The 22,976-nt window shown below is 56.4% G+C and overlaps 1 protein-coding gene across 1 annotated transcript; it reads right to left on the bottom strand.

Moving 5' to 3' along the window:
* Positions 1 to 218: 218 nt before the first annotated feature.
* On the bottom strand, positions 219 to 18,445 carry ATP2A1 (ATPase sarcoplasmic/endoplasmic reticulum Ca2+ transporting 1; the record flags this gene model as incomplete). The annotated part of the gene is made up of 22 exons (XM_080702410.1): positions 219 to 244; positions 955 to 1,072; positions 1,230 to 1,347; positions 1,457 to 1,590; positions 1,679 to 1,764; positions 1,941 to 2,143; positions 2,236 to 2,456; positions 2,605 to 2,940; positions 4,776 to 4,994; positions 5,076 to 5,201; positions 6,386 to 6,517; positions 6,738 to 6,840; positions 7,064 to 7,152; positions 10,205 to 10,371; positions 10,558 to 10,855; positions 11,014 to 11,099; positions 12,184 to 12,264; positions 15,273 to 15,411; positions 16,036 to 16,140; positions 17,526 to 17,608; positions 17,964 to 17,981; positions 18,328 to 18,445. 22 exons carry the CDS (start codon positions 18,443 to 18,445, stop codon positions 219 to 221), a joined length of 3,006 nt encoding a protein of 1,001 aa, XP_080558536.1.
* Between the last annotated feature and the right edge of the window lie 4,531 nt (positions 18,446 to 22,976).

The following is a 22,976-nucleotide window of genomic DNA, read 5'->3' as shown; positions in this document are numbered from 1 at the left end:
ATAAATAAGCAGCTCAGCTCAGTCAGTTGCCTTGTCCCTGCAAGCCCCACGGGGACTGGGGGGATTCATAGGACTGGGGGGTAGGTTGCTGAAGGGGAAGGAGAAGGAAAGGGGCCTTGTTTATAAACAGAAACATGTCGGGGAGTGGAGGGGTCTGTGCCACAGCTCTGGCTGAAGATGCGTCGCTATGGGTGGGGAAGGAGGGGCAAAAGGACCGGTTACTTCCTTCTTTCATCTTCTGGATCTGGAAGGAGAGAGGGCTGGGATGAAGCCTGCGGCGGGGCAGGAGGGCTTGGCGGCTCCCGGAGCCTGCCTCCTGCTCACCTGAGGCTCAGGGCCACTCGTACTCACCTGTGCCCCGCCCCCCACCCCGCAGCCCCAGCAGCAGAGGCAGCCATCGCGGCGCAGCGCAGCGCAGCGCAGCCGGCCAGCAGGGCCAGCAGGGCGGCAGCCCGCAGCGCCGCCGCAGGGCAGAGCCCCGGGAAGCGCGCAGGGGCAGCGGCGGCGGCAGCTCCGTGGAGCTGCGAGCGCAGTGACCTGGGATGCGCGGGGGGGCTGGGGGCGGGCGGCGGGGCACAGCAGCTGGGGCGAGGGCAAGAAGAGAGGGCGATACCTGTGACACGGGTTCAAAGACATGGAGGAGGGGGACGGTTATCCTATGGCCAAGAGGACAGAGAGAACCGTTATCCAGGAGGGAGGCGGCCTGCTGGGCCGAGAAGGCTGAGCTGGCTGCGGCCGCCCTGGGGAATGGCCCCACCAGGAGCGGCTAGAGTGGAGAAGGAGCCTGGGCTGCCCTCCCTGCGGACACTGGTCCTGCCAGGCAAGGACAACTTACCCGCCTGCAAGTGGATGGGGGGTGTGCACGCACGCGCACGCACGCGCACGCATCCGCGGCGCAGAGGGCACGGGGTTCAGGGTAGGGGCTGGGGGCTGGAGGGGGGGGGCGCTCCTTACCCTCCAGGTAGTTCCGAGCGATGAACTTGAGGAGTTCGTCCAGCCCAATGACTGGGAGTGAGATCTTGAGGACCATAAGCCACTGGGTGAGGTCCAGGGCCCGGAGCTTGAAGATCATCTGCGAGTGGGGACAGAAGCCGTGAAACAACCAAGCATCCGCTCGGGAGGAGGCGGGGCCCGGCCCTGCCCAGCCAGCCTGCCTCCTCCCCCATCAGCACCCAGTACAGCACCTGAGGCCCTGCGGGGTGGGGTGGGGAGGTGGGGGAGCAGCTCACCGGCAGGGGGTCCACATAGAGGATGAGGAAGTGCAGGGACATGGACAGGCAGATGGAGCCCAGCAGCCAGATGTTTACCCAGGGCGGCATCCGCAGCAGGGACTGGTTCTCAGACAGGCTGTGGTGGAGGCCGGGCAGAGTCAAGGGGGGCACACAAGGAGAAAGACGGGCTGAGGAGGGGGCGGGCGGTCAGGGACAGAGGTGGCAGCCTCGGCGGACAACCCTACCTGTTGAGAGCATTGCACATCTCGATGGTGACCAACACGGACAGAGCCATGGTCATGGGCTCGGGGGCCTCAAAGACCTCACAGTCCAGACCTTCGAAGTCAGGGTTGTCCTCGGTGCACTGCATGAAGTGTGTCTGCAGGGGAAGGGACAGGGGCCTGAGATCTCACAGGAAGCTCCACACCACCCTCCGGTGCCCCCCCCACCCCCCGTCCTCTTCCTACCAGCTGGTTGTAGCTGACGTGAGGCCCGTCATCTGCGTACAAGAACCACCAGGCAGCCGCTCCCACGGTGGCTGCACCCACATAGCCTGTGGGGGGAGAAAAGAGGGGAGTTGGGGTCAGGACTGGGAGAAGACAGGCCTTATGTGTCCAGGAAAGCTGGTTGAGAAAGAGGACCCGGGGTGGCCACCCTGGCGAAGCTGGTCTCCCAGGGAGGGGTGAGTCCCAGGGACTGGGAAAGATCATGGGGTCCCATCCTGCTCACCCCCAATTGCCATGTAGCGGAAGAAGAGCCAGCCACTGATGAGGGGCTCCTTGGGGCTCCGGGGCGGCCGGTCCATGATGTCCAGGTCCGGGGGGTTGAAGCCCAGGGCTGTGGCTGGGAGCCCGTCAGTCACCAGGTTCACCCACAGCAGCTGCACAGGGATCAGGGCCTCGGGCAGCCCCAGGGCGGCTGTCAGGAAGATGCTGCCAGAAAGGGGCCGTCACATGTTGTTCTAGACCCATGGGCGCCCCCACCCAGCGCCAGTCTCCTCCCGACGCCCGCCCTGGCCGCTCACCAGACCACCTCGCCCACGTTGGAGGAGATGAGGTAACGGATGAACTGCTTCATGTTGTTGTAGATGGCGCGGCCCTCCTCCACGGCGGCCACGATGGTGGAGAAGTTGTCGTCGGCCAGCACCATCTCAGAGGCCGTCTTGGCCACAGCAGTGCCAGACCCCATGGCAATGCCGATCTCAGCCTTCTTCAGGGCAGGGGCATCGTTGACACCATCCCCTGTCTGCAGGGAGAGGAGTTGGGGCTCAGGGTCCTTCCACACCCTTGGGACTCTCCCTCTGCATGCTATCCGGGCCCTTCGCCCCAGGCCCAGCCCGCCAGGAGGGTTCTCTTGGCAGACGCTGGGAGGGCAGCTGGCCCGGGCTTCTCACCATGGCTGTGATCTCGTCGTAGGACTGCAGGTACTCCACGATCTTGGACTTGTGGGAGGGCTCCACGCGGGCAAAGCAGCAGGCGCGTCTGCAGGCCTCCCGCTGCTCGGCCAGGGGCAGGTCATCGAACTCGCGGCCAGTGTAGGCGCGGTCTGTCACCTCCTCGTTCTCCGAAAAGATGCCAATTCTTCGGCAGATGGCAATGGCTGTGCCCTTGTTGTCTCCAGTGATCATGATGACCCGGATCCCGGCATCACGGCACAGCTGGATAGAGCCTGTGACCTCCTTGCGGGGTGGATCCAGCATGCCCACCACACCGACAAATGTCAGGTCCATCTAGGGGGACAGCAGACAGTGACAGGTCAGGGAGGGACTCGGAGATGGGCGGGGGAAGCTCGGGAAATAGGGAGAATGGTCGGGAGCTGGTGCTTGCAGGCCCTGGGCCTGGTGTCTGGCCAAGGCGGGGCCTTGAGAGCTCGGGGCAAGGAGTGTCACTCGTTTCTCTATGTGTCCGCAGGAGCCAGAGGTGCCGGGCCAGGCAGAGATGCCAGGTCATGCCTTTCATAGAAACAATACAAGCCGGAAGTAAGAGCAAGTGGCTTCTTCTTTCAGCAGTGCCAACACTTTGAGCAGTGCCCAGAACTCAGCACATCCCTGTGACCTGCCGGGTCGCAGCCTCCCCTCTGTACATGGATGCCATGAGCTTGCTTGCTTGCTTTCCTTTTCCTTTTTCTTTGTTTTTTTGTGGTACTGGGAATTGAGCCTAGGGGCATTCTACCTTGGAGCTACACCCTCAGCCCTATTTTTTATTCTTTATTTTGAAACAGGGTCTTACTAAGTCGCAGAGGGCCTCACTAAGTAGCTGAGGCTGACTGTGAACCTGAGATCCTCCTGTCTCAGCCTCCCAAGTACTGGGATTACAATAAGTGTGTGCCACCATGCCCGGCTCCTTTTTTTTTTTTTTTTTTTTTTTTTAATGTGATACTGGGGATGGAACCCAGGGGCATTATACCTCTGAGCTACACCCCCCAGCCCTATTTTTTGTGTGTATGTGGTACTGGGGATGGAACCCAGGGGCTTTTCTACCTCTGGGCTATATTCCCAGACCTATTTTCTATTTTATTTGGAAACAGGGTCTCACTGAGTTGCTGAGAGCCTCATTAAGTATCCGAGGTTGGCTTCGAACCTGTGTGATCCTCCTGTCTCAGCCTCCTAAGCGCGGTGATTACAAGTGTGCTCCACCATGCCCGGCCAGCCCTATTTTTTATTCTTTATTTTGAAACAGGCTGAGTTGGAAAAGGCATCACTAAGTAGTTGAGGCTGTCCTCGAACTGTGATCCTCCTGTCTCAGCCTCCCATATGCTGAGATTACAAGCACCACCCCTGGCTCTATATTTTTTATTTATTTTTTATTTTTTTGAGGTACTAGAGATGGAACCCAGGGGCATTCTACCTCCAAGCTATACCCCCAGCCCTATTTTTTATTCTTTATTTTGAAACAGGATCTCACTGAGTTGCTAAGGGCCTCATTAAGTAGCTGAGGCTGTCTGTGAACTGCAATCCTCATCTCAGCCTCCCAAATGCTGGGATTACAAGCGTGCGCCACCACACCCAGCTCCTCTATATTTTTATTTTGAAACAGGGTCTCACTAAGTTGATGGGAGTCTCACTACTTGCTGAAGCTATCCTGTGATCCTCCTGTCTCAGCCTCCAAGAACTGGGATTACAGGTGTGTGCCACCATGCCCAGCTCACAGTGAGCTTTCGATGGTATTCAGAATCCACAACAAGCAAGGAGCCTGCCCCAGATATACAGTGACTGCCTCGAGACCGTCTCATGATGGAAAACACGTCAGCTCAACCCCACCAAGTCGAGAGGCATCAGTTTCCCTTCTGGGGCAAGAGCCTCACCTCAGCGCAGGCTCATCGGCAGGTCGCACGTAGAGTAGCCCTGGCGGCTGGGGTGCTGCTCCATACTAGCCCATCCCCAACACCACAAATAAAAATAAAACAGCAGTGGGCTTGGGCAGAGCCTTGGAAATCATCCTAAGATTATGTGATGCATCCTAAGAGCCGCTGACGCGGCTGAGGAAGCAGGGATGACGGTGCAGTGGAGGGCGGGGACAGGCAGCCTCTTCACCATCTCCAGGGCAACGGATTCCGTCTGCTCACCTCGTACTCCATGAACTTGCCAGAATCATCGAGGACCATCTCCTCTCGCTTTGGGGGGGTGTCCCGGGTGGCCAGGGCCAGGCAGCGCAGGGTGTCCCGGCCGGTGCCCCACTCCTTGATCACGGTCATAATCTTGTCCCTCACGGGGCCGGTCAGCGGCACCCGGGTGGTGCCGACACGCACGTAGTTGCAGCGGTCGATGACCCCCTCGGGGGCGCCCTAGGAGATCAGAGCGGTGTTGAGGGACGATGCCTGCCCGCCAGGGCGCAGTGAGGGGCGGGGCGCAGTGTGATTCCCGACCTTCACAAACATCTTGTTGCCCACGGCAGCCCGGGAAGACTTGGCAGGGGAGCAGTAGACAGACATGGACTTTCTGTCTCTGGAGAACTCCAGGGTGAATTCTTTCTTCATCAGCTGGCGGATGACCTGGGAGAGAGAGGGCAGGGAGGGAGACATCAGACCCCTAAAACCACAAAAGGATCTGGAGGTCAGGGTCAGAGGAGACCAAAAGATGAAAGCTAAGTCTGGTAAGAATTCCAAGGCTAGGGCCGCCACAGCGCCCAATTCAAAGTACAGCAGAAACAGGATGGCCTTGTGTGGCTCTGTCCCACAGAACTTTCATTAAGGATAAAAAGCTCCAGTCTTCACTGTTTGATATGGTGTTACTGAGCACACGTGGCCTGTGCAACTGAAGAACCGCATCTTTACCTTTCATTTTAATTAACTTAAATGTAAGCACTGAATAAAAATAAATGAACAAAGCTAGTGCACACTTGTAATCTCAGTGCTTGGGAGGCTGAGACGGGAGGGTCGCAGTTTTATGGCCAGCCTCAGTTACTTACTGAGACCCTCTACAATTTAGTGAGACTGTGTTTCAAAATAAAAAATAAAATAGAGCTGGGGGTGTAGCTTGGAGGTAGAATACCCTGGGTTCAATTCTCAGTATCACAAAAATAAATAAGTAATTTAAAAAAGGCTAAAGGTGTAGCTCAGAGGTAGAATGTCCCTGGGTTCCATCCCCAGCACCAAAAAATAATAATAAAAAATAGAAGCTGGGCATGGCAGCACACACTTGTAATCACAGCATTTGGGAGGCTGAGACAGGATCAAGGTTCAAGGACAGCCTCAGCTACTTAGTGAGGCCCTTTGCAACTCAGTGAGAGCCTGTTTCAAAATAAAGAATAAAAGATAGAGCTGGAGGTGTAGCTTGAAAGTAGAATGCCCCTGGGTTCCATCCCCAGTACCAAAAAGCCTATTTATATAAATATAGCCTGTGAGTGTAACAGAATTGGCCCTGTTCATCCCTGTGAGGCCATTCTCGCCCTGTAGGTGAGTGCCATGTATCCCCAGTTCTGTTAGCACCTGCGACCTGATGGAAACGGGCATGCTTCTAGAGACCAAGGGTTGTGGTCGAGCTGGGGCTCCCTTGGACGCATGGCAAGACGTCACCTCCAGAGTCCTGTGGCCAGGCAGCAGGAGACCGTGGGATTGCAGGGACAGTGGGTCCCCGGAAGCCAGTCTGGCTAAGACGAGCCGCGCATCCAGCGGCTCTGCCTGGGTCCCGCGCTCAGGGCTGCTCGGGCGGCACGAGGCGGGGAGAGCAGGCTCACCGAGTTGCAGGCATTGGCCCTCTCCACCTTCGAGAGGCTCCGCACGTCAGTGTTGAACACGTTCATTTTCTCCACCAGGGTGGTGAGCGCCGTCTCGGTGGCCTCGCCCACCTTCTCATAGACACCTTTGGACTGAGAGAGGCAGAGAAGGGAAAGTGGGTGCCCAGGCCCCGAGCCCCGTGCCCCAGCACCACACCCACCCTCCAGCTGGCCGGAGTGAGAAGGAGCCGACCACTCCCTTCCCTCGTGCCCCGGGCCCTCCTATGGCCCCCTTCCTCCTGGGCTGCTGAGGAGGCACAGACGCTGAGTCAGCTGGAAGGAAAGACGGGGCGGCGTGGGGGCGGGGGGTTACCTCGTTGAAGTCCAAGGAGGAGTCATTGCAGAGGGCACAGATGGTGGCCAGCTCCACCAGCCCATCGTACTGCCCCGCCCGGACTGGCTTATCGTTCTTCATGCTGGCACCGGGTGGGGAGGGAGGCAGGAGAGAGACGGTGGAGAAGAACAGGGAGTGAGATGCAGAGAGTCCAGGGAGGCCGAGAGGGGCTGCGAAGGACAGTCAGGGAGCGAGAGAGCGAGGCAGGGAACGGAAGGGAAGAGAGGGAGCAAAACCAGAGGGAGGGCCCGGAGCGAGGCGGGCGCGTGCCCGAGGTGCCGGGGAGAAGCCCCTGGGTGACTTACACCTCTCCCTCTGGAGCATAAGTGGATCCGGTGATGGAGAACTCATTTAGTGAGCAGATGTCCCCGTCCACCTTGTCGATGATAAACATCTGCGGGGGAGACGGGCATGCATACAGATGTCCCCCTCCCTATCCTGGAAGGAGGCCTCTGCAGGCAGGAGAGGCCTGCTCCTGACACCCAACCCTCTGAGCAGACCAAGCCAGCTTCGTGCTTTCCCTTCCACCTTCCACCCCGCATCTCCTCTCCTGTCCATGGCTCTACGATCTATGGCAGTGGCCTTAAAGCAAAAGTTTCTGCAGGCCGCGCTGGAGCTTCTTAGATCAGTTAATACAATGAGCCCTGCAGCCGAGCGTGGTGGCACACGCCTGTAATCCCAATACTTGGGAGGCTGAGAGAGGAGGATCACAGTTCACGGACAGTCTCAGCTACTTAGCGAGGCCCTTCGCAACTCGGTGAAACCGTGTTTTAAAAAAATGAAAAAGAAAGCTGGGCGTGGTGGCGCACGCTTGTAATCCCCGCGCTTGGGAGGCTGAGACAGGAGGATTGAGAGATTCAAAGCCAGCCTCAGCTACTTAGTGAGGCTCTCAGCAATTTAGTGAGACCCTATTTCTAAATAAAATATAAAATAGGTTTGGGAGTATAGCCTGGAGGTAGCAAAGCCCCTGAGTTCCACCCCCAGTACCACAAATAAATAAATAAATAAATAAATAAATAAATAAATAAATATTAAAAATACTAAAAAATAGGGCTGGGAGTGTAGCTCAAAGGTATACTGCCCTGGGTTCCATCCCCAGTACCACACACAAAAAAAGGCAACAAAAAAAAAAAAAAAAAAAAAAGGCTAGGGATACACTTAGAGGTAGAATTCTCCTGGGTTTAATCCCCAGTAACACCAAAACAACAAGCAAACAAAAAGATGTGTTCCAAGCCGGGCAGGGTGGCACATGCTTGTAATCTCAGCATTCAGGAGGCTGACACAGGAGGATCGTGGTTTGCGGACAGCCTCAGGTACTTAGCGAGGCCCTTTGCAGCTCAGTGAGACCCTGTTTCAAAATAAAGAATAAAAAGGGCTAGGGGTGTAGCTCGGAGGTTGAATGCCCCTGGGTTCTATCCCCGGTACCACACACACACACACACACACACACAAAGTGTTAGATTTGCTCCAGAGCCAGGAGTGGTGGCATACACCTTAATCCCAGTACTTTGGAGGCTGAGACAGGAAAATCGTAGGTTTTAGACAAGCCTCAGCAACTTAGTAAGACTTTCAGCAACCTAGCAAGACCCTGTTTCAAAACCCAAAAATAAAAAAGCCTGAGGGTGTAGCTGGGAGGTCAAATGCACTCCCTACCCCAACCCTGGGTTCAATCCCCAGTAACACACACACACACACACACACGCACCACACACACACACATACACACACACATACACACACACACCACACACACACACCACACACACACCACACATACACACACACACCACACATACACACACACACCACACATACACACACACCACACATACACACACACCACACACATACACACACACCACACACACACACACCACACACACACACCACACACACACAACACACATACACACACACACCACACATACACACACCACACACACACATACACACACACCCCACACACATACACACACACACACACAAGATATGCTCCAAGACAAGAAGGTTCTGTAGTCAAAGGACCTCAGGAACCTCCGGTTAAACACTGTGGAATCTATTGTCTTTCCGGGCGGCCTTCTCCAAGGCCTTCAGAGTCAGCAGGACCCAGGGGTCGCCCCCAGGAGTTGAAGGCTCGGCTTTTTTGCCCCGATCTGACCACGTGCACCAGTCACTCCTCAGAGCAGCACTCTTTTGTTAAGTGCTGGGACTCAAACTCGGGGCCTGTGCGTGCTAGGCGTGCTACCACGGAGCCCTCCCAGCTCGCAGAGCAGCAGTTTATATTTCATGGACACACTATTCTACAGGACTGTTTAGGGCAGGGAGTCTCTGGGGTTCATGGACACACTATTCCACAGGACTGTTTAGGGCAGGGAGTCTCTGGGGTTCATGGACACACTATTCCACAGGACTGTTTAGGGCAGGGAGTCTCTGGGGTTCATGGATGGACTTTCAACTTACATGGCTAAAAAACGACATCTTTTCTTTTTTCCCCGACAGTACTTCCTTCCAGTTATGTGGTCAATAGACCACATTAGTATTAATAAACCCGGGACTCTGAGCCGGGCCCAGTGGTATGTGCTGTGCCTATAGTTCCAGCCACTCAGGAGGCTGAAGCGGGAAAATAGCTTGAGCTCAGGAGCTCGGAACCAGGAGGAGGAGGAATACAACGACCCGGGTGTGGTGGGGAACACTTGTAATGCCAGTATTCGGGAAGCTGAGACAGGAGGATCACAGGTTCATGGACAGCCTCGGGAAGTAGTAAGACTCTCTTCAACCTACTGAAACCCTTAGTTCCAAATAAAAGTAAAATAGGGCTGGGGGTATGGCTTGGAGGTAGAATGCTCCTGGGTTCCATCCCTAGGACCAAAAAAAAAAAAAAAAAAAAAAAAAAAGAGGAGGAAGATGAGGACAAGGAAGGCAAATGCTGCTGAGGGTGAGTGTGGCCGGGCTTGCTGGGCTCTGAACAGGCAGGAGCTCTGGGACCACAGAGATGGGTTGGAAGTCAACTTTGCTGCCTTTTTTTTTTTTTTTTTTTTTAAGATGGGTTTTCGCAATGTTGCCCAGGCTCAAGTGATCCTCCTCCCTCAGCCTCCTGAGAAGCTGGGACTACAGGTACCTGCATGCCACTGCACACAGCTCTGCCACCTATTACCTGTGTGACTGTGGGTGCTAGTGACTCTCTCGGAGCCTCAGCTGCCTCCCTCCTCTGAAACATGGGCTTAACGAGACCTTCCCCAGATGAGCGAGTGCGAAGGGGCAGAGATGACACGTGGCCACAGCTGCCTCAGGGGCCGGCTGGCTCATCTGTTCATGGCAGCAGACGGGGTTCTGCATGCCCTTGAGCACTTCCCAGGCCAGAAGGTACCAGTGACGAGGGATAACCCCATTTCGGAGGGCTCATTTCACCCCCAAACAGGCCGCTGCCTGGGAGCGCCGCTGCTGACCTTGCACACTGACATCTGGTTGGTGGTGAGGGTGCCCGTCTTATCAGAGCAGATGACGGAGGTGCAGCCCAGCGTCTCCACAGAGGGCAAGCTCCTCACGATGGCGTTCTTCTTTGCCATCCGGCGGGTGCCCAAGGCCAGGCAGGTGGTGATGACGGCAGGAAGACCTAGGGGGAAGGCCAGGAGGGGGTGAGAGGACCAGGCAGGGGGAAGGACAGAGACCTAGAATGGTTTAAATAGCAGCCCCCAAAGGTATTGGGTCCTGATCCCTGGAAGTAGCAGCGTTACCTTCCTGGGGAAGAGTCTCTGCAGATGAGATTAGCAAAGAGGGGGAACAAGGAAGGCTGCCATACCTTCTGGGATGGCAGCCACGGCCAGGGCCACCGCGATCTTGAAGTAGTAGATGGCACCGCGGAACCAGGAGCCCCCATGGACGGGGTCGTTGAAGTGGCCGATGTTGATGAGCCAGACGGCCACGCAGATGAGGGAGATGACCTTGGAGAGCTGCTCCCCAAATTCGTCCAGTTTCTGCTGCAGGGGGGTCTTGTCCTGTTCTGTGGCGGCCATCTGGTCACGGATCTTCCCGATCTCAGTGCTCACACCGGTGGTGGCCACGATGCCCACAGCCTTGCCAGCTGCAATGTTAGTGCCCTGGGAAGGTGAGAACGAGGCAAGCAGTTAGGTGAGACGTGACCTTCGTGCCACATCCCCCCATGCAGTGGATCTCATTTCTTCTCCTGCCGCCATGTTTCTCTCCCAAACCCGGGCCTCTGGCTGGAGTGCGCGACAGCTGGCCCCAGATTGCTCACCGAGAAGAGCATGTTCTTCTTGTCCTGGTTGACAGCTCGGGGGTCAGGGACAGGATCCGTGTGCTTGATGACAGATACAGACTCGCCTGTGGAGAAGGGGCCACGGGGACTTTCAGATGACGTCGTGCTCTGCTCCTTGCCCCTAAGTCCCTCCCTGCTCAGCAGGACAAGACTGACAGGGACCAAGTCTGGCCTCTGGAAGGCGCCTCTCGGTGCAGATGGGAGGCCCATTGTTCTTAGGGTGAAAAGACCTTTCCTGGAGCCCCAGCTGGACAGCTTACGGCTGCAGGACTTGGATTGTTTAACCTCCATTTGCACTGGGAAGGAGTCTGTAAAATGTGGGCAAGACTATGTACACTTCAGAACGGTGTCCTGCCGAGTCAAATGAGCTAAAGTGTGTGGGGACGTGCTGGCGACCACTGAGTATGTTCCTGGGAAGGGGAGGACCCCGCTGCTGCAACATTACCCCCCTCTCCCTAGTGGCAGCAGCTAAGGAACTCCTCCTGGGCCTGCCCATTGGATCTGCGGAATGCTTACCCTGGTTCATGGTGTGTGTGTGTGTGTGTGTGTGTGTGTGTGTGTGTGTGTGTGTACGTGGTGCTGGGGATGGAACCCAGGGGCATTTACCCCCAAGCTGCACCCCTAGACCTTTTTATTTTTTACTTAGAAACAGGGCCTGGCTAAGTTGCTCAAAGCCTTGCCTTGCTAAATTGCTAAGGCTAACTTCAAACCTGAAAGCCTCCTGTCTTAGCCTTCCAAGTACTGGGATTCTAAGGGTGAGCCACCACACCTGTCTTTCACCCCAACTCTTCACCCTTCCCCTCTCAGTGGAGAAACAGAAACAGCCACTTCTTTTAAGTATATCCAAACCCTCCACCTTTTCCCAGAGTCTGATGGATCCTCACTTGAAGGCTTTTGAGGATGTTGGAGCAGAGAAGACTGTTCTTGGGGTATGTGTGTCCCTGTGTCCATGGTGAGCCGATGGCCATGTGGACAATGGGCACAGCTCCCGCGACCCCTTGTGACAGCGAAGGCTGAGCCACAATGACAGTGCTGCTCCCACAAGCCAGGAGGAGGCCCTGCTGCTGAGGGTCCGCCTTTATGCACCTCCTTTCACACCCCGTCCACCCGCTCCTCCCTCACTGCGTTCTCCCACCCAGGCCCGCGGACCTGTCAGGATGGACTGGTCAACCCGGAGGGTGGTCGATTTGATGGAGAGGATGCGGATGTCTGCGGGGACTTTGTCCCCCACTGTAGAGAGAGCAGAGAATGGCACAGTCAGTGGGGAATGCAGTTTTCTTCCTTCCTAAGAAAACCCTAATTTTTTTTTTTTTTTGTGTGTGTGTGTGTAACTGGAAAATTGTACCCAAGGGGCCTTCTACCTCTGAAATACAACCCCCTGCCCAATTTTTTTTTTTTTTTTTTTTTTTTTGGTGATACTGGGGTTCCTGGAAATCCTTCTACCTCTAGGCTACACTCCAGGCCTATTCTTATACTTTTTTATTTGGAAACAAAGTCTCTTAAGCCAGCACGGCTGGCTTCGAACCTGTGCGATCCTCCTGTCTCCGCCTCCCAAGCGCGGGGATCACAAGCGTGCGCCACCACGCCCGGCCCCCCTGCCTTGTTTATTTATTATTTTAAAACATTTTTTGGTAGCCAGACATGGTGACTCACGCTTGTAATCCCAGTACTTGGGAGGCTGAGACAGGAGGATCACATAGGTTTGAAGCCAGCCTCAGCTTCTTAGTGAGACCCAGTTTCAAAATAAAATATAAAGTATGTCGGGGATGTAGCCCAGAGGTAGAGGCCGTTCGGTTCCATCCCCAGAACCAAAAAAAGTTTTTTTTTTTGGTACTGAGGATTGAACACAGAGGCATTCTACTTCTGGGATACACCCCCAATCGCATTTTATTTCTTATTTGGAAACAAGTTCTCACTAGGTTGCTGGGAGTCTTGCTAAGTTGCCAAGGCTGGCCTCGAACCTAAATCTTCCTGTCTCAGCCTCTCGAAATCTGGGACTACAAGCACGAGCCATCATGTCCAGCTATTTAAAAAAAATGTTTTGCCGGGCGTGGTGGCGCACGCTTGTAATCCCCGCGCTCGGGAGGCAGAGACAGGAGGATCGCGCAGGTTCGAAGCCAGCCGCGCGTGCTGGCTTAGGAGACCCTGTTTCCAAATAAAAAAGTATAAAAAATAGGTCTGGGAGTGTAGCCCGGAGGTAGAAGGGCTTCCAGGAACCCCAGTACCACCAAAAAAAAAAAAAATGTTTTTTCGGGGTCTAGGGATGGAACCCAGATGCATTTGATCTCCGAGCTACACCCCTGCCCTATTTTTTATTCTTTATTTTGAAACAGGGTCTCACTGAGTTGCAGAGGGCCTCACTAAGTAGCTGAGGCTGTGAATCACGATCTTCCGGTCTCAGCCTCCCGAATGCTGGGATTACAAGGGTGTGCCACCAATGCCCGGCTCTATTTTTTAAACTTTGAAACAAGGTCTTGCTAAGTTGCTGAGGCTGGCTTCAAATATGCAATCCTCCTGTCTCAGCCTCCCAAGTACTGGGATTATAGGCGTGTGCTGATCACCTCAATCATTGACTTCCTCACTTCATGGCCTCTTCGAGTCTCGGGGTGCTCACCCGGGGCTCACAGCCAGGCCCATGGCACGTGTCCCCACCATGTGACAAACCACGCTGCCCCCCTTGTTGAATGCTTCTCTTTTCACCAGCTTGAGCCCCCGTAAGGAGGGTCTGGTGTCATTCTCGACAGAGCTCATTAAATGTACTAGGAACAACTGAAGGGGACTGAGTGACAACCAGCTACAACCGTGAAGGGGAGACAGCAGCCTGGAGAGCGAGAAAGGCGAGGAGAGAAAGGCAAGACCATAACCCGGAGAAAACGGGGCGAGCTGGAGAGGCGGCTTAGGGAGCAGAATGCGGTGGGCCGGGGAGGCGAAGAAGAAAGGGAAGACAACCCTCCGTTGAGAGAATCAAGGCTGACCCCGAGAAAGAGAGGAGCATGACGCAGGAGAAGAGTGAGAGAGGGACGAGGAGGAGGGGTGCGGGGGTCACAGAGGGCACCCCGCATCAGAGCCTGGCCGCCAGCTGGGCATCCGGAGCCAGACAGGGAGGCCAGGTGAGTGCTCCGGGAGGGACCACAGGAGCTGAGGGAGGTGTGCAGGAAATAAGGTGCGGGCGGCTGGGACGGCTGAGGCTGGGGGGGCCACGGCTGGGAGGCTGAAGAAGCCGATGCCCCGCCAAACGCCGGAACCTTTCGGGGAGACTAAACACCTCCTAGGCCCTCTGCGGGGTCCCACGGATGGTCTCGAAGACAGGGTTCACCCACTTTCCTTTCCCTACGTTTCTGCGGCCCCACCTCCCGTGCCAAAGGAAGCCGACCACAGAGGGAAGAGGTCAGTGATGGAGTCCGGCAGACACCCTGTCACCCAAACCCAAGTGATATTTATAGACATTCATGGCGCTGACTCCAAACTGTCATCGTGGCAGGACAACCTTACGATGGGGGTGCCGGGGTCTTCAGCCTGCCCACCCTCCTCCCCAGGTTTCCCATGGTGGTCATCTGGATGCCTGGGAGAGGTTAAGGGGACCTGAAAGATATGTTTCCCATGCCAGGGGCCTGGAGAGGTGGGAAGGCCTGTACAGGGCAAATATAAAAACCGCTGAAGGGGGCAGAATCCCAGTAATCTTAGCCACCCGGCCCCCACCCCTCCCTGGGCAGGCATTAAGTGTCCCTCTCGCTGGGGGCGGGCCCTCCTCGAGCTCCCTCCTCCTGGGTCCCGTGCTCTGAGCTCCCACCGGAGTTTCCCTTACATGGTCGGGGGCTTGCGCTTCGGCCCCCCTCCTCCCTGCTACCCTCACGCCTTCCCCTTTGAGAGGCCTCAAGGGCACCGGGAGGTCAAGACTGAAAGCTGACCAAGCTCGGGGTGGGTGGAGGAGAGGGAAGCCAGGCCCCGCGAGGGGGTGGAGAAAGGGCCATTGGCAGGGACGGGGCTCCACCTGTTGCTTGCAAGTGCTGGGAGAGAGGAGGGGGAGCAGGGGTCTGCCTGCAGACTCAGGGACAGGACTGGCTGTCCCTGCTGAGCCTCAGGGGAGGGGGTGCTGTGGTTGGATGTCCTGGGGTGACCTCCCGAGGAGTCTGGGAAAGAGAAGCGAAGACTCCGCCATCCTCCTGGACACTAGGATGGGGCTGCCAGGTGGCTTCTCCTTGGCCTCCCACCCTGGGCTGCGCGCTCCCATCACTCACCGGCCACCTCCACAATGTCCCCGGGGACGATGTCCCGAGCCTTAATCCTCTGCACTGACTTGCGGTCAGCCCGGTAGACCTTCCCCATCTCGGGCTCATATTCCTTCAGCGCCTCGATGGCATTCTCCGCGTTACGCTCCTGAGGGGCGGGGTGGAGGAAAGCAGGGTCATCAGAGGGAGGAAGGTCGTGGAAAGGAAGGGGACTGGTGCAGGAGGACTGAGGAGCAGGGAGCCGGCTCTAGGGGAATACGGCCATCGCAGAGGGGGCCCTTATGCAGCGCCACAGGTGAACGGACAGAGCCCCACGCGAGGGCAGGTGTGTGCCTGTGTTGAGGAAGCGCTCGCCTAGGGCTAAAACAGGGAAGGTGGGTTTGAGGAGAGAAGGAGAATCAAAGAAAATCAGGAAGTATGAGATAAGGGAATAGAAGATGGTCAAGTGCGAGGAAGAAGGAGGGCAAACTGGCATCCACTGCCTTCCTGCTGGGCGGGGCACGCTCATGTTCATCGGGTTCCACTCCACCCCAAGTGTGAGGGGCAGGATTATTAGCCCTATTTTATAGACGAGGAAACGGAGGCTCAGAGGTACGAGAGGACTTGCTCAGGGCCACGCAGGCAGCAAGGGGCAGTAGTTCCCAGCTCATTTCCAAACTGGATGCGAGCACCAGAGGGACAGGGAAGCCCAGGGGGAGCGAGGGGGAGGAGGGAGAGGTGGCTTCACCTTCAGCCTCAGGACAGGAAGGGGAGAGGCGGGGTCCGCGCTAACCTGCCAGACCCCCACAATGGCGTTAGCGATGAGGATCAAGAGGATGACAAAGGGCTCCACGAAGGCGGTGATGGTCTCCTCACCTTCCTCAAACCAGGCCAGCACCTGGGGGGCGGAGCAAGGGAGAATAACAGGTGATAAAGCCCCCCCTAGCCAGGGACCGTGGGTACCAAAAGGAAGCTGAAGGGTCCCGGGGATGCTGCAGAGGGGAGACCACGCACGAGAGCTCACGTGCGGTTCCACCCACTTGGAGGCTCAGAGCACACCACTGCAGTGATTCAGCATGGACAGCTGGACACACACACACACACACACACACACACACACACACACACACACACACACACACCACTTCAGGATTAACAGGGAGTGCTTTCAGGTTTCCCTGACCCAATTGTTGGTTTGGAAGCAAAGCTCAGAGGACACCCAGGCCAACTACCCCACAGCCACATCCATCCCAGGAGAGCCAAAACCCGATAGGAAAAACCCTTTGGTCCTCGCAGGCGCCCGGCCATCCACAGCCCTCCCCCACGCCGAGGCGGAGAAGCTCCAATTTCACAAGGGAGGGGGGGTAGTGTTACCCAGGCTCCTGTACACACCCCGCCCCAGCTGTTGCCACTGCCAGGCAACAGCCACGGGCAAATGTCAAGGAGCAAATCTGAGAAGGGAGGCCCTGCCAGTTTGCGCCGGGGAGGATCCGGCCTCCCTTAAGGAGACCCGTGGACAGGGAGTCTTGTCTTCCACCAGGACTAAGAAGTTAAAGAAATTCCAAAGTGCAGGATGACCTGCTGGGATGGTAGGTGGCCAGGAGCCAGGAACAGGGGCTGGGGATGCTGGGGGGAGACCCCCGGGACAGGAGAGGTGGCAGCGCCCTGTGAGAAGGTGGTACCCTCGAGGCTGTGAGGGGCCCCAGGCAGGCAGAGCAAGGGTAGGGGGAAAGTGGTAAGGAGAAGGATCCCAAGTTTTAACACTGATCGGGGGTTTGGGGGACGACGTCTGGAGACAGGTTAGGGGTTGGAGCCTTGGGAGCACATTTGGAGTCACCATCGCACCAGCAGGGCTTTCCCGCGTCTCATAGAGAGCGTTTCCCTCGACCAATCAGCTCCAGAGGGCGGAGCAGGGGCACCAGGACGCTTGGGGATTGGTGGAGCAGAGAGACTCAGGGCATGCCGGGAGTGGCGCTGGCCCAGAAGCCTTAGCGCTGAATCTGAGCCGGGAGCCCAGCGCTTGGGGGGGTAACCCGAGCCCTTGAAGCCCTTGAAGCTGCGAGGGTGGCTTAGCTTCAGTGTTTTGGCTGAGAACACCCTTAAAGCTTAAAATAAAACCTGCCTGTGGGGTGTGGGGGAGGACGCTATTCACCTCCCCCAGCTCTGGTGTGGAAAATAGGATGCTCAGGGCTTGGGACTAGAGGGTCGGGTTTGGGAGCCCGCGGCAGGCCGACTCCTGAGACCCTGTCTGCCCCGCCAGCCCCCAGATGCTCCCACACTTACGAAGGAGATGCAGGCGGCCAGGAGAAGAATCCGCACCAGGAGGTCTTCAAACTGCTCCACCACCAACTCCCACAGGGACTTCCCTGGGGGAGAGGCAAGGGGAGGGCCCCGGGGTTAGGACGCAAAGGACGAAGGCCTGGGACTGCATACGGGCTGGGGTCTGGGACCGGAGTGTCCTGGGGTGCTGGGCAGGCAGCTTGGTGTGAGAGAAGGGCCGAAGGGACAGCCGGGAGTGCAAAAGCAAGCTCCTCGAAAGTAGCGGACAGTTGTTGGGGGTAGGACGCCTCCAGGAGAAAGTGCCTGGAGACTCTGCCTCAGGGACCGGAACTCTGAAGAAGGATATTTGCCTTTGGGAGGGTGGTGTGGTGTCCGCAGGGAAAAGGCTGGGACACAGGAGGGAGGATCTTTGAAGAGGGCTCAGGATTTCCAGAAACTTACCTTCTTCAGCAGGGAGCTCTACCCAGGGGGAAAAGAAAAGAAAAGGACATATTCATTTGGAGTTCAGCGTCTTTATCCCCCTCCAAGCACCCAGGACTCAGTGGCTGAGGTGAGGATCAGGCCACCAAAAGGGCATCTGAGGTTCATCAAGGTCATCCTATAAAACTCCAAACTCCACATCGCAGGACCCCGATTTTTCAGTATCCTTTTCCCCTTCAACCATCTGACCCTCCCCTAGGATACCCTGGAGGAAGCAGCTTCTAACGTGTGCACGTGTGTGTGTGTGTGTGTGTGTGTGTGTGTGCGTGCCCACACGCGTGCACAGGCTTGAGAGGGTGGTACCAGCCTTTTCTGAGACACTTACCATTGGGGCCGTATTTCTCCAGATGCCGCTTAACTTGGTCCGGGGTGAGGCCGCTGGACTCACTCACCCCAAAATAGGCCAAACATTCCTCTGTGGTCTTGGCGTGTGCAGCCTCCATCGTGCTCCCTTCTTGGGGGCCAGGGGGCGGTGTGTTCCTTTTGGGGGGCTCTCACCAGTGGGGGGCCTTCCTCAGTGTGTCCACCTGCCTGTCAGTCTGGGTTTCTTCCTTTTTCTCGCCTGCCCCCCCAGGCTTCCCTTCCCTCTGAAGCTCTGACCCTGTCCCACTTGCGGCAGCCGGCCACCCCCCAGCCCCCAGCTGGTCCTTATGAGGGAGTGGGGGGCAGGCTCCCCCCTCCCCCAGATCCGGGATTGGCTGGCTGCGACTCCAGCAGGAGGGGTCAGAAGACAGAGATATTTCTGCTGACAGAGGGGGAACAGTGGGGCTGCAGCCTGAGATGTCACTCATGAGGGAAGCAAGGTGGCCCCGGCCCCAGGGAAGGGGGCGGGGTAGGCATCACTTTCTGTTCTCTGCCGCTGACCCCCTCCTGCAGTTGCCTCGACTTCCCCCATTGCACTGAGTTTCTGGTTCCAGACTCATCTCCCCAGTTTTCCCCTAAGCCCTCCCCTCAAGTTTCGCTCTCCTCGGGCCCTCTCTCCTGAATCCATTTCCCTGTCATGGTCTTGTCCCTCACTACTGTGTCCAGAGAGCGTCAGGGAAACTCCAAGGCTTCAGGGGACCAAGACAGGGGAGAGCATCCTTGGGGACCAGAGGAAGTGGCTCTGAGGGACAAAGGGAAGCTGGGAGGGGAGAGGGTCAAGGGGATCGGGCAGAGGATGGTAACCCTACCCTAGGGAGGGGTTGTCGCGGCCATCAACAAGGGATTTAGTGTCCAGGCCCTGGTGAGCAGAGCCAGGACTGCCTGTCTCTCCCCCAAACTGCCCCCCCATCACTGTAGCTAGGCTTCTGGGAACACAGCCTTCAGGGCCCCCCCATCCCCGACAGGGAATACCCCCCTCCAAGAAAATGGGACACGCAGGCAGCTGGGTAACCCAAGAGGCTACAGAATGTGCTGATGGCAGAGGGGGAGGGATAACTGTTTCAGGATGGGGGCGGGCGTCACCCCAAGTCATGGAGCGACTTCACACTGCACTTGCTCTAATTCAAGGGGCAGACCCCAAAAGTTCGCAGTCTTCACTCTGGTCCTGATGCAGTGCCAGCAGGAGGGAGTGAGGATCGACCCGGGTTGTGTGCTCAGGAGCTGGACCTGCCTTGCCCAAGGAGGGGCCCAGGGAAACCGGATTAAGCAGAAGCCCCGCATCCCAGCAATGCTCCGGGAGGGGGCAGGTTTTCTGGTGGTGGAAGGTAAATAAGGACAGAGCAGAGCTGGGAGGAGAGGGCGCAGAAAGACGGGGCTGGCAGGGTCAGAGGGAAGTCTGAGGAGCCGCGGGGGAAGGGAGCTGGCCCCTGCAGCCAGGTGGGCGGGGACCCCGGGGCTGGGTGCAAAGCCACAAGTTGTTGCTGGGCGGCTGGCCTCGGTGTCAGCTTCCCCCAGAGGCAGCTGCTCTGAGCGGCCCTTCCCCACCCTGCTGCAGGGTCTTCTGGTTTCCACCAAGCAGCTGCTGGGGGAGCAGACAGGGCACTGAGGGTGCATGGGGGCAGGGAAGGGAAGCAGGGAGGGAGCGCAGGGCAAGTCTTCCTCTGCCCAGGCCCCAGTTCCTACAGTGAATAGGAGAGTACGGATGACCGATGACCGGAAGGGCTTTGGCTTCTGTTTTTGTTTTCCTGATCCTACTGATTGGACCCAGGGGTGCTTTGCCACTGAGCTATATATCCCAAGACCTATTTATTTATTTATTTGGTGGTACTGGGGGTGGAACCCAGAAGCTTTCTACCTCCGGGCTATACTCCTGGACCTATTTTATTTTTTATTTGGAAACAGGGTCTCACTAAGTTGCTGAGAGCCTCACTTAGTAGCTGAGGCTGGCTTCGAACCTGTGCGATCCTCCTGTCTCAGCCTCCCAAGTGCGGGGATGACAAGCGTGCGCCACCACACCTGGTGACCTTTTTGTTTATTTATTTATTTATTTATTTACTTTTTCTTTCCTTTCTTTTTTTTTTTTTTTTTTTTTTTTTTTGGTGGTACTGGGGTTCCTGAAAGCCCTTCTACCACCAGGCTACACTCCCAGACCTATTTTATATTTTTAAATTTGGAAACAGGGTCTCTTAAGCCAGCGAGGACCTTTTCATTTTTTGACACAGGATCTTGCTAAGTTGCAGAAGCTGGCCTCAAACACGCAATCCTCTTGCCTCAGCCTCCTGAATACAGGAGATTACAGGGTAGATTACAGGTGTGTGCCACCATGAGCGACACCCCCAGTTCTCTTTAACTTCTCCCCTTTTTGGTACTGGGAACTGAACCCAGGGGCATTCTACTTTCAAGCTACACCTCCAATCCTATTTAGTTAATTTTTATATTTATTTAGTATTTATTTAGTGGTACTGGAGATTGGACACAGGCATTCTACTTCTGAGCTTTTTTTTTTTTTTTTTTGGTGGTGGTACTGGGGGTGGAACCCAGAGGTTTTCTACCTCCAGGCTATACTCCCAGACTTATTTTCTATTTTATTTGGAAACAGGGTCTCACTAAGTTGCTGAGAGCCTCACCAAGTAGCTGAGCCTGGCTTCGACCCTGTGCGATCCTCCTGTCTCAGCCTCCCAAGCGCGGGGATTACAAGCGTGCGCCACCACGCCCGGCTTTCTGAGCTATTTTTGAAACAGGGCCTCATTATTTGCTGAGGCTGGCCTGAAACCTGCAATCCTCCTGTCTCAGCCTCCCAAGTACTGAAATTATAGGCATGTGCCACCATGCCCAGCTACGTCTCTCCACCCTCCCCATTCTTTTTGCGGGTCTGGGGATGGAACCCAGAGGCATTCGACCTCCGAGCCACACCACCAGCCCTATTTTTTATTCTTTATTTTGAAACATGGTCTCACTGAGTTGTAAAGGGCCTTACTAAGTAGCTGAGGCTATCTGCAAACTGTGATCCTCCAGTCTCAGCCTCCCAAGTGCTGGGGTTACAAGTGTACACTATCATGTCTGGCTCACCCCTTTTTTATTGGTGATATGGAGATGGAACCCAGGGGCCTTCTACCTCTAGGATATGTCCCCAAACCTATTTAATTTTTATTTGGAAACAGAGTCTCACTAAGTTGCTGAAACCCTAAGTTGCTAAGTCTGGCTTTGAACCTGTGATTCTCCTGTCTCTACCTCCCAAGTACTAGGATTACAGGATGTATACTACCACATCCTGCTTGGCTCCCCCAGACAGACATGGTGGCATGTGCCTGTAATGGCAGTACCTGGGAGGCTGGGAGTCAGGAGGATCGCAGGTGTGAGGCCAGCCTCAGCAACTTAAGACCCTCAGCAATTTAGTGAGACCCTGTTTCAAAAAATAAAATAGGGCTATAGGTCAGAGGCAGAATGCCCTTGGGTTCAATCACCAATTATCATCCCCAAAAAAAGTAATTGAAAGAGGGTCTTGCTAAGTTGCTGAGACTGACCTTGAACCTGCAATCCTCCTGTCTCAGCCTCCCAAGTCCTGGTATCACAGGTGTGCACCACTGCGCCTAGCTGAAGGGGTTCCTTGACTCTCCAGCCCCCAGCCAGAGAGATGGATGCCCCCATTTTTTGAGGAGGGGGATGGCCGGCAGGGTGGGTGGTACTTAAGGATCTGGCTTCCCAGGCCCATGCCTTCTTCGGCCTGGGCTTGGGGGAGGGACAGCCTCCTGGGTGAGCTGAGGACAAGATGTTCCCTCCTCTTTTTCACAGCTCCAACACACCCCTCCCCTGAAGTGGAGTCCTGCCGTGACCTGAGGGGCGGAGGCGCTCAGACAATGGGGTGTGAGTGTTGGGGGTCACAACAGGGACCTGCGCTGGGCCCAGCACCTACTATCTCAGGCCAGTGTCAGGCTGGGCACCCGCAGCGCCTCTTGGTGCCGGCTGGCTTCTCCCCAGCAGCAGTTGGAGGCGTGACAGGGCCACTGTCTTACAGCAGCAGGAATGCCCAAACATGGAGAGGGGCGGCCAGGAGATGGGCAGCTTCAGGGAGTCAGGCCTGAGACCCACCCAGGGAGGGAGGCTGGCTCTGCCGGGCCCTCCTGCCAATGCGGCCCTTTGAAGTTATTATTTTCTACCTCCTTCAGCTTCCCAGAGGGGCAGAACGTCACCAGCCAGGAGGTGCAGGGGGCTTGCCACCAGGGAGGCATGGCTGTGCTATGAATGGGGTTGGGAGAGCAGGCACCCTCCTGGACCCTTCCCACTGGGAGTCTCCACGCCCAGGGCTGAAGGCGTCCTTCTTCAGCCTGCAGCTGAGGGAGGAGAGAGGCTGAGTTTTGAAGGACATGGAAACAGAGCCCGGCGCATCCCTGGCCATCTGTAAAGAAAGGCTTGGCGGGAAGTCTCTCCGGCTCCTCCAGCAGAGACAAGCCAGTCTGGGGAGTGGTGCGTGTCCTCGGGCCTGTCCCCTGCCTCATCTCTGGACGGCAAGGCCTGAAGGCAGGGTCTGGGGGAGGGGAGCCTCGGAGCTCCAGCAACCACTCGGTTAGGAGAGGATCAGGCTCTGCCTACCGTGGGTGCCACGGCCCTCCC

This window comes from Muscardinus avellanarius (assembly GCF_963383645.1).
Source record: "Muscardinus avellanarius genome assembly, chromosome: 10".
NCBI lineage: Eukaryota > Metazoa > Chordata > Mammalia > Rodentia > Gliridae > Muscardinus > Muscardinus avellanarius.
The sequence above is the reverse complement of the archived record's forward strand: the minus strand, read 5'-3'. Positions and strand labels throughout refer to the sequence as shown.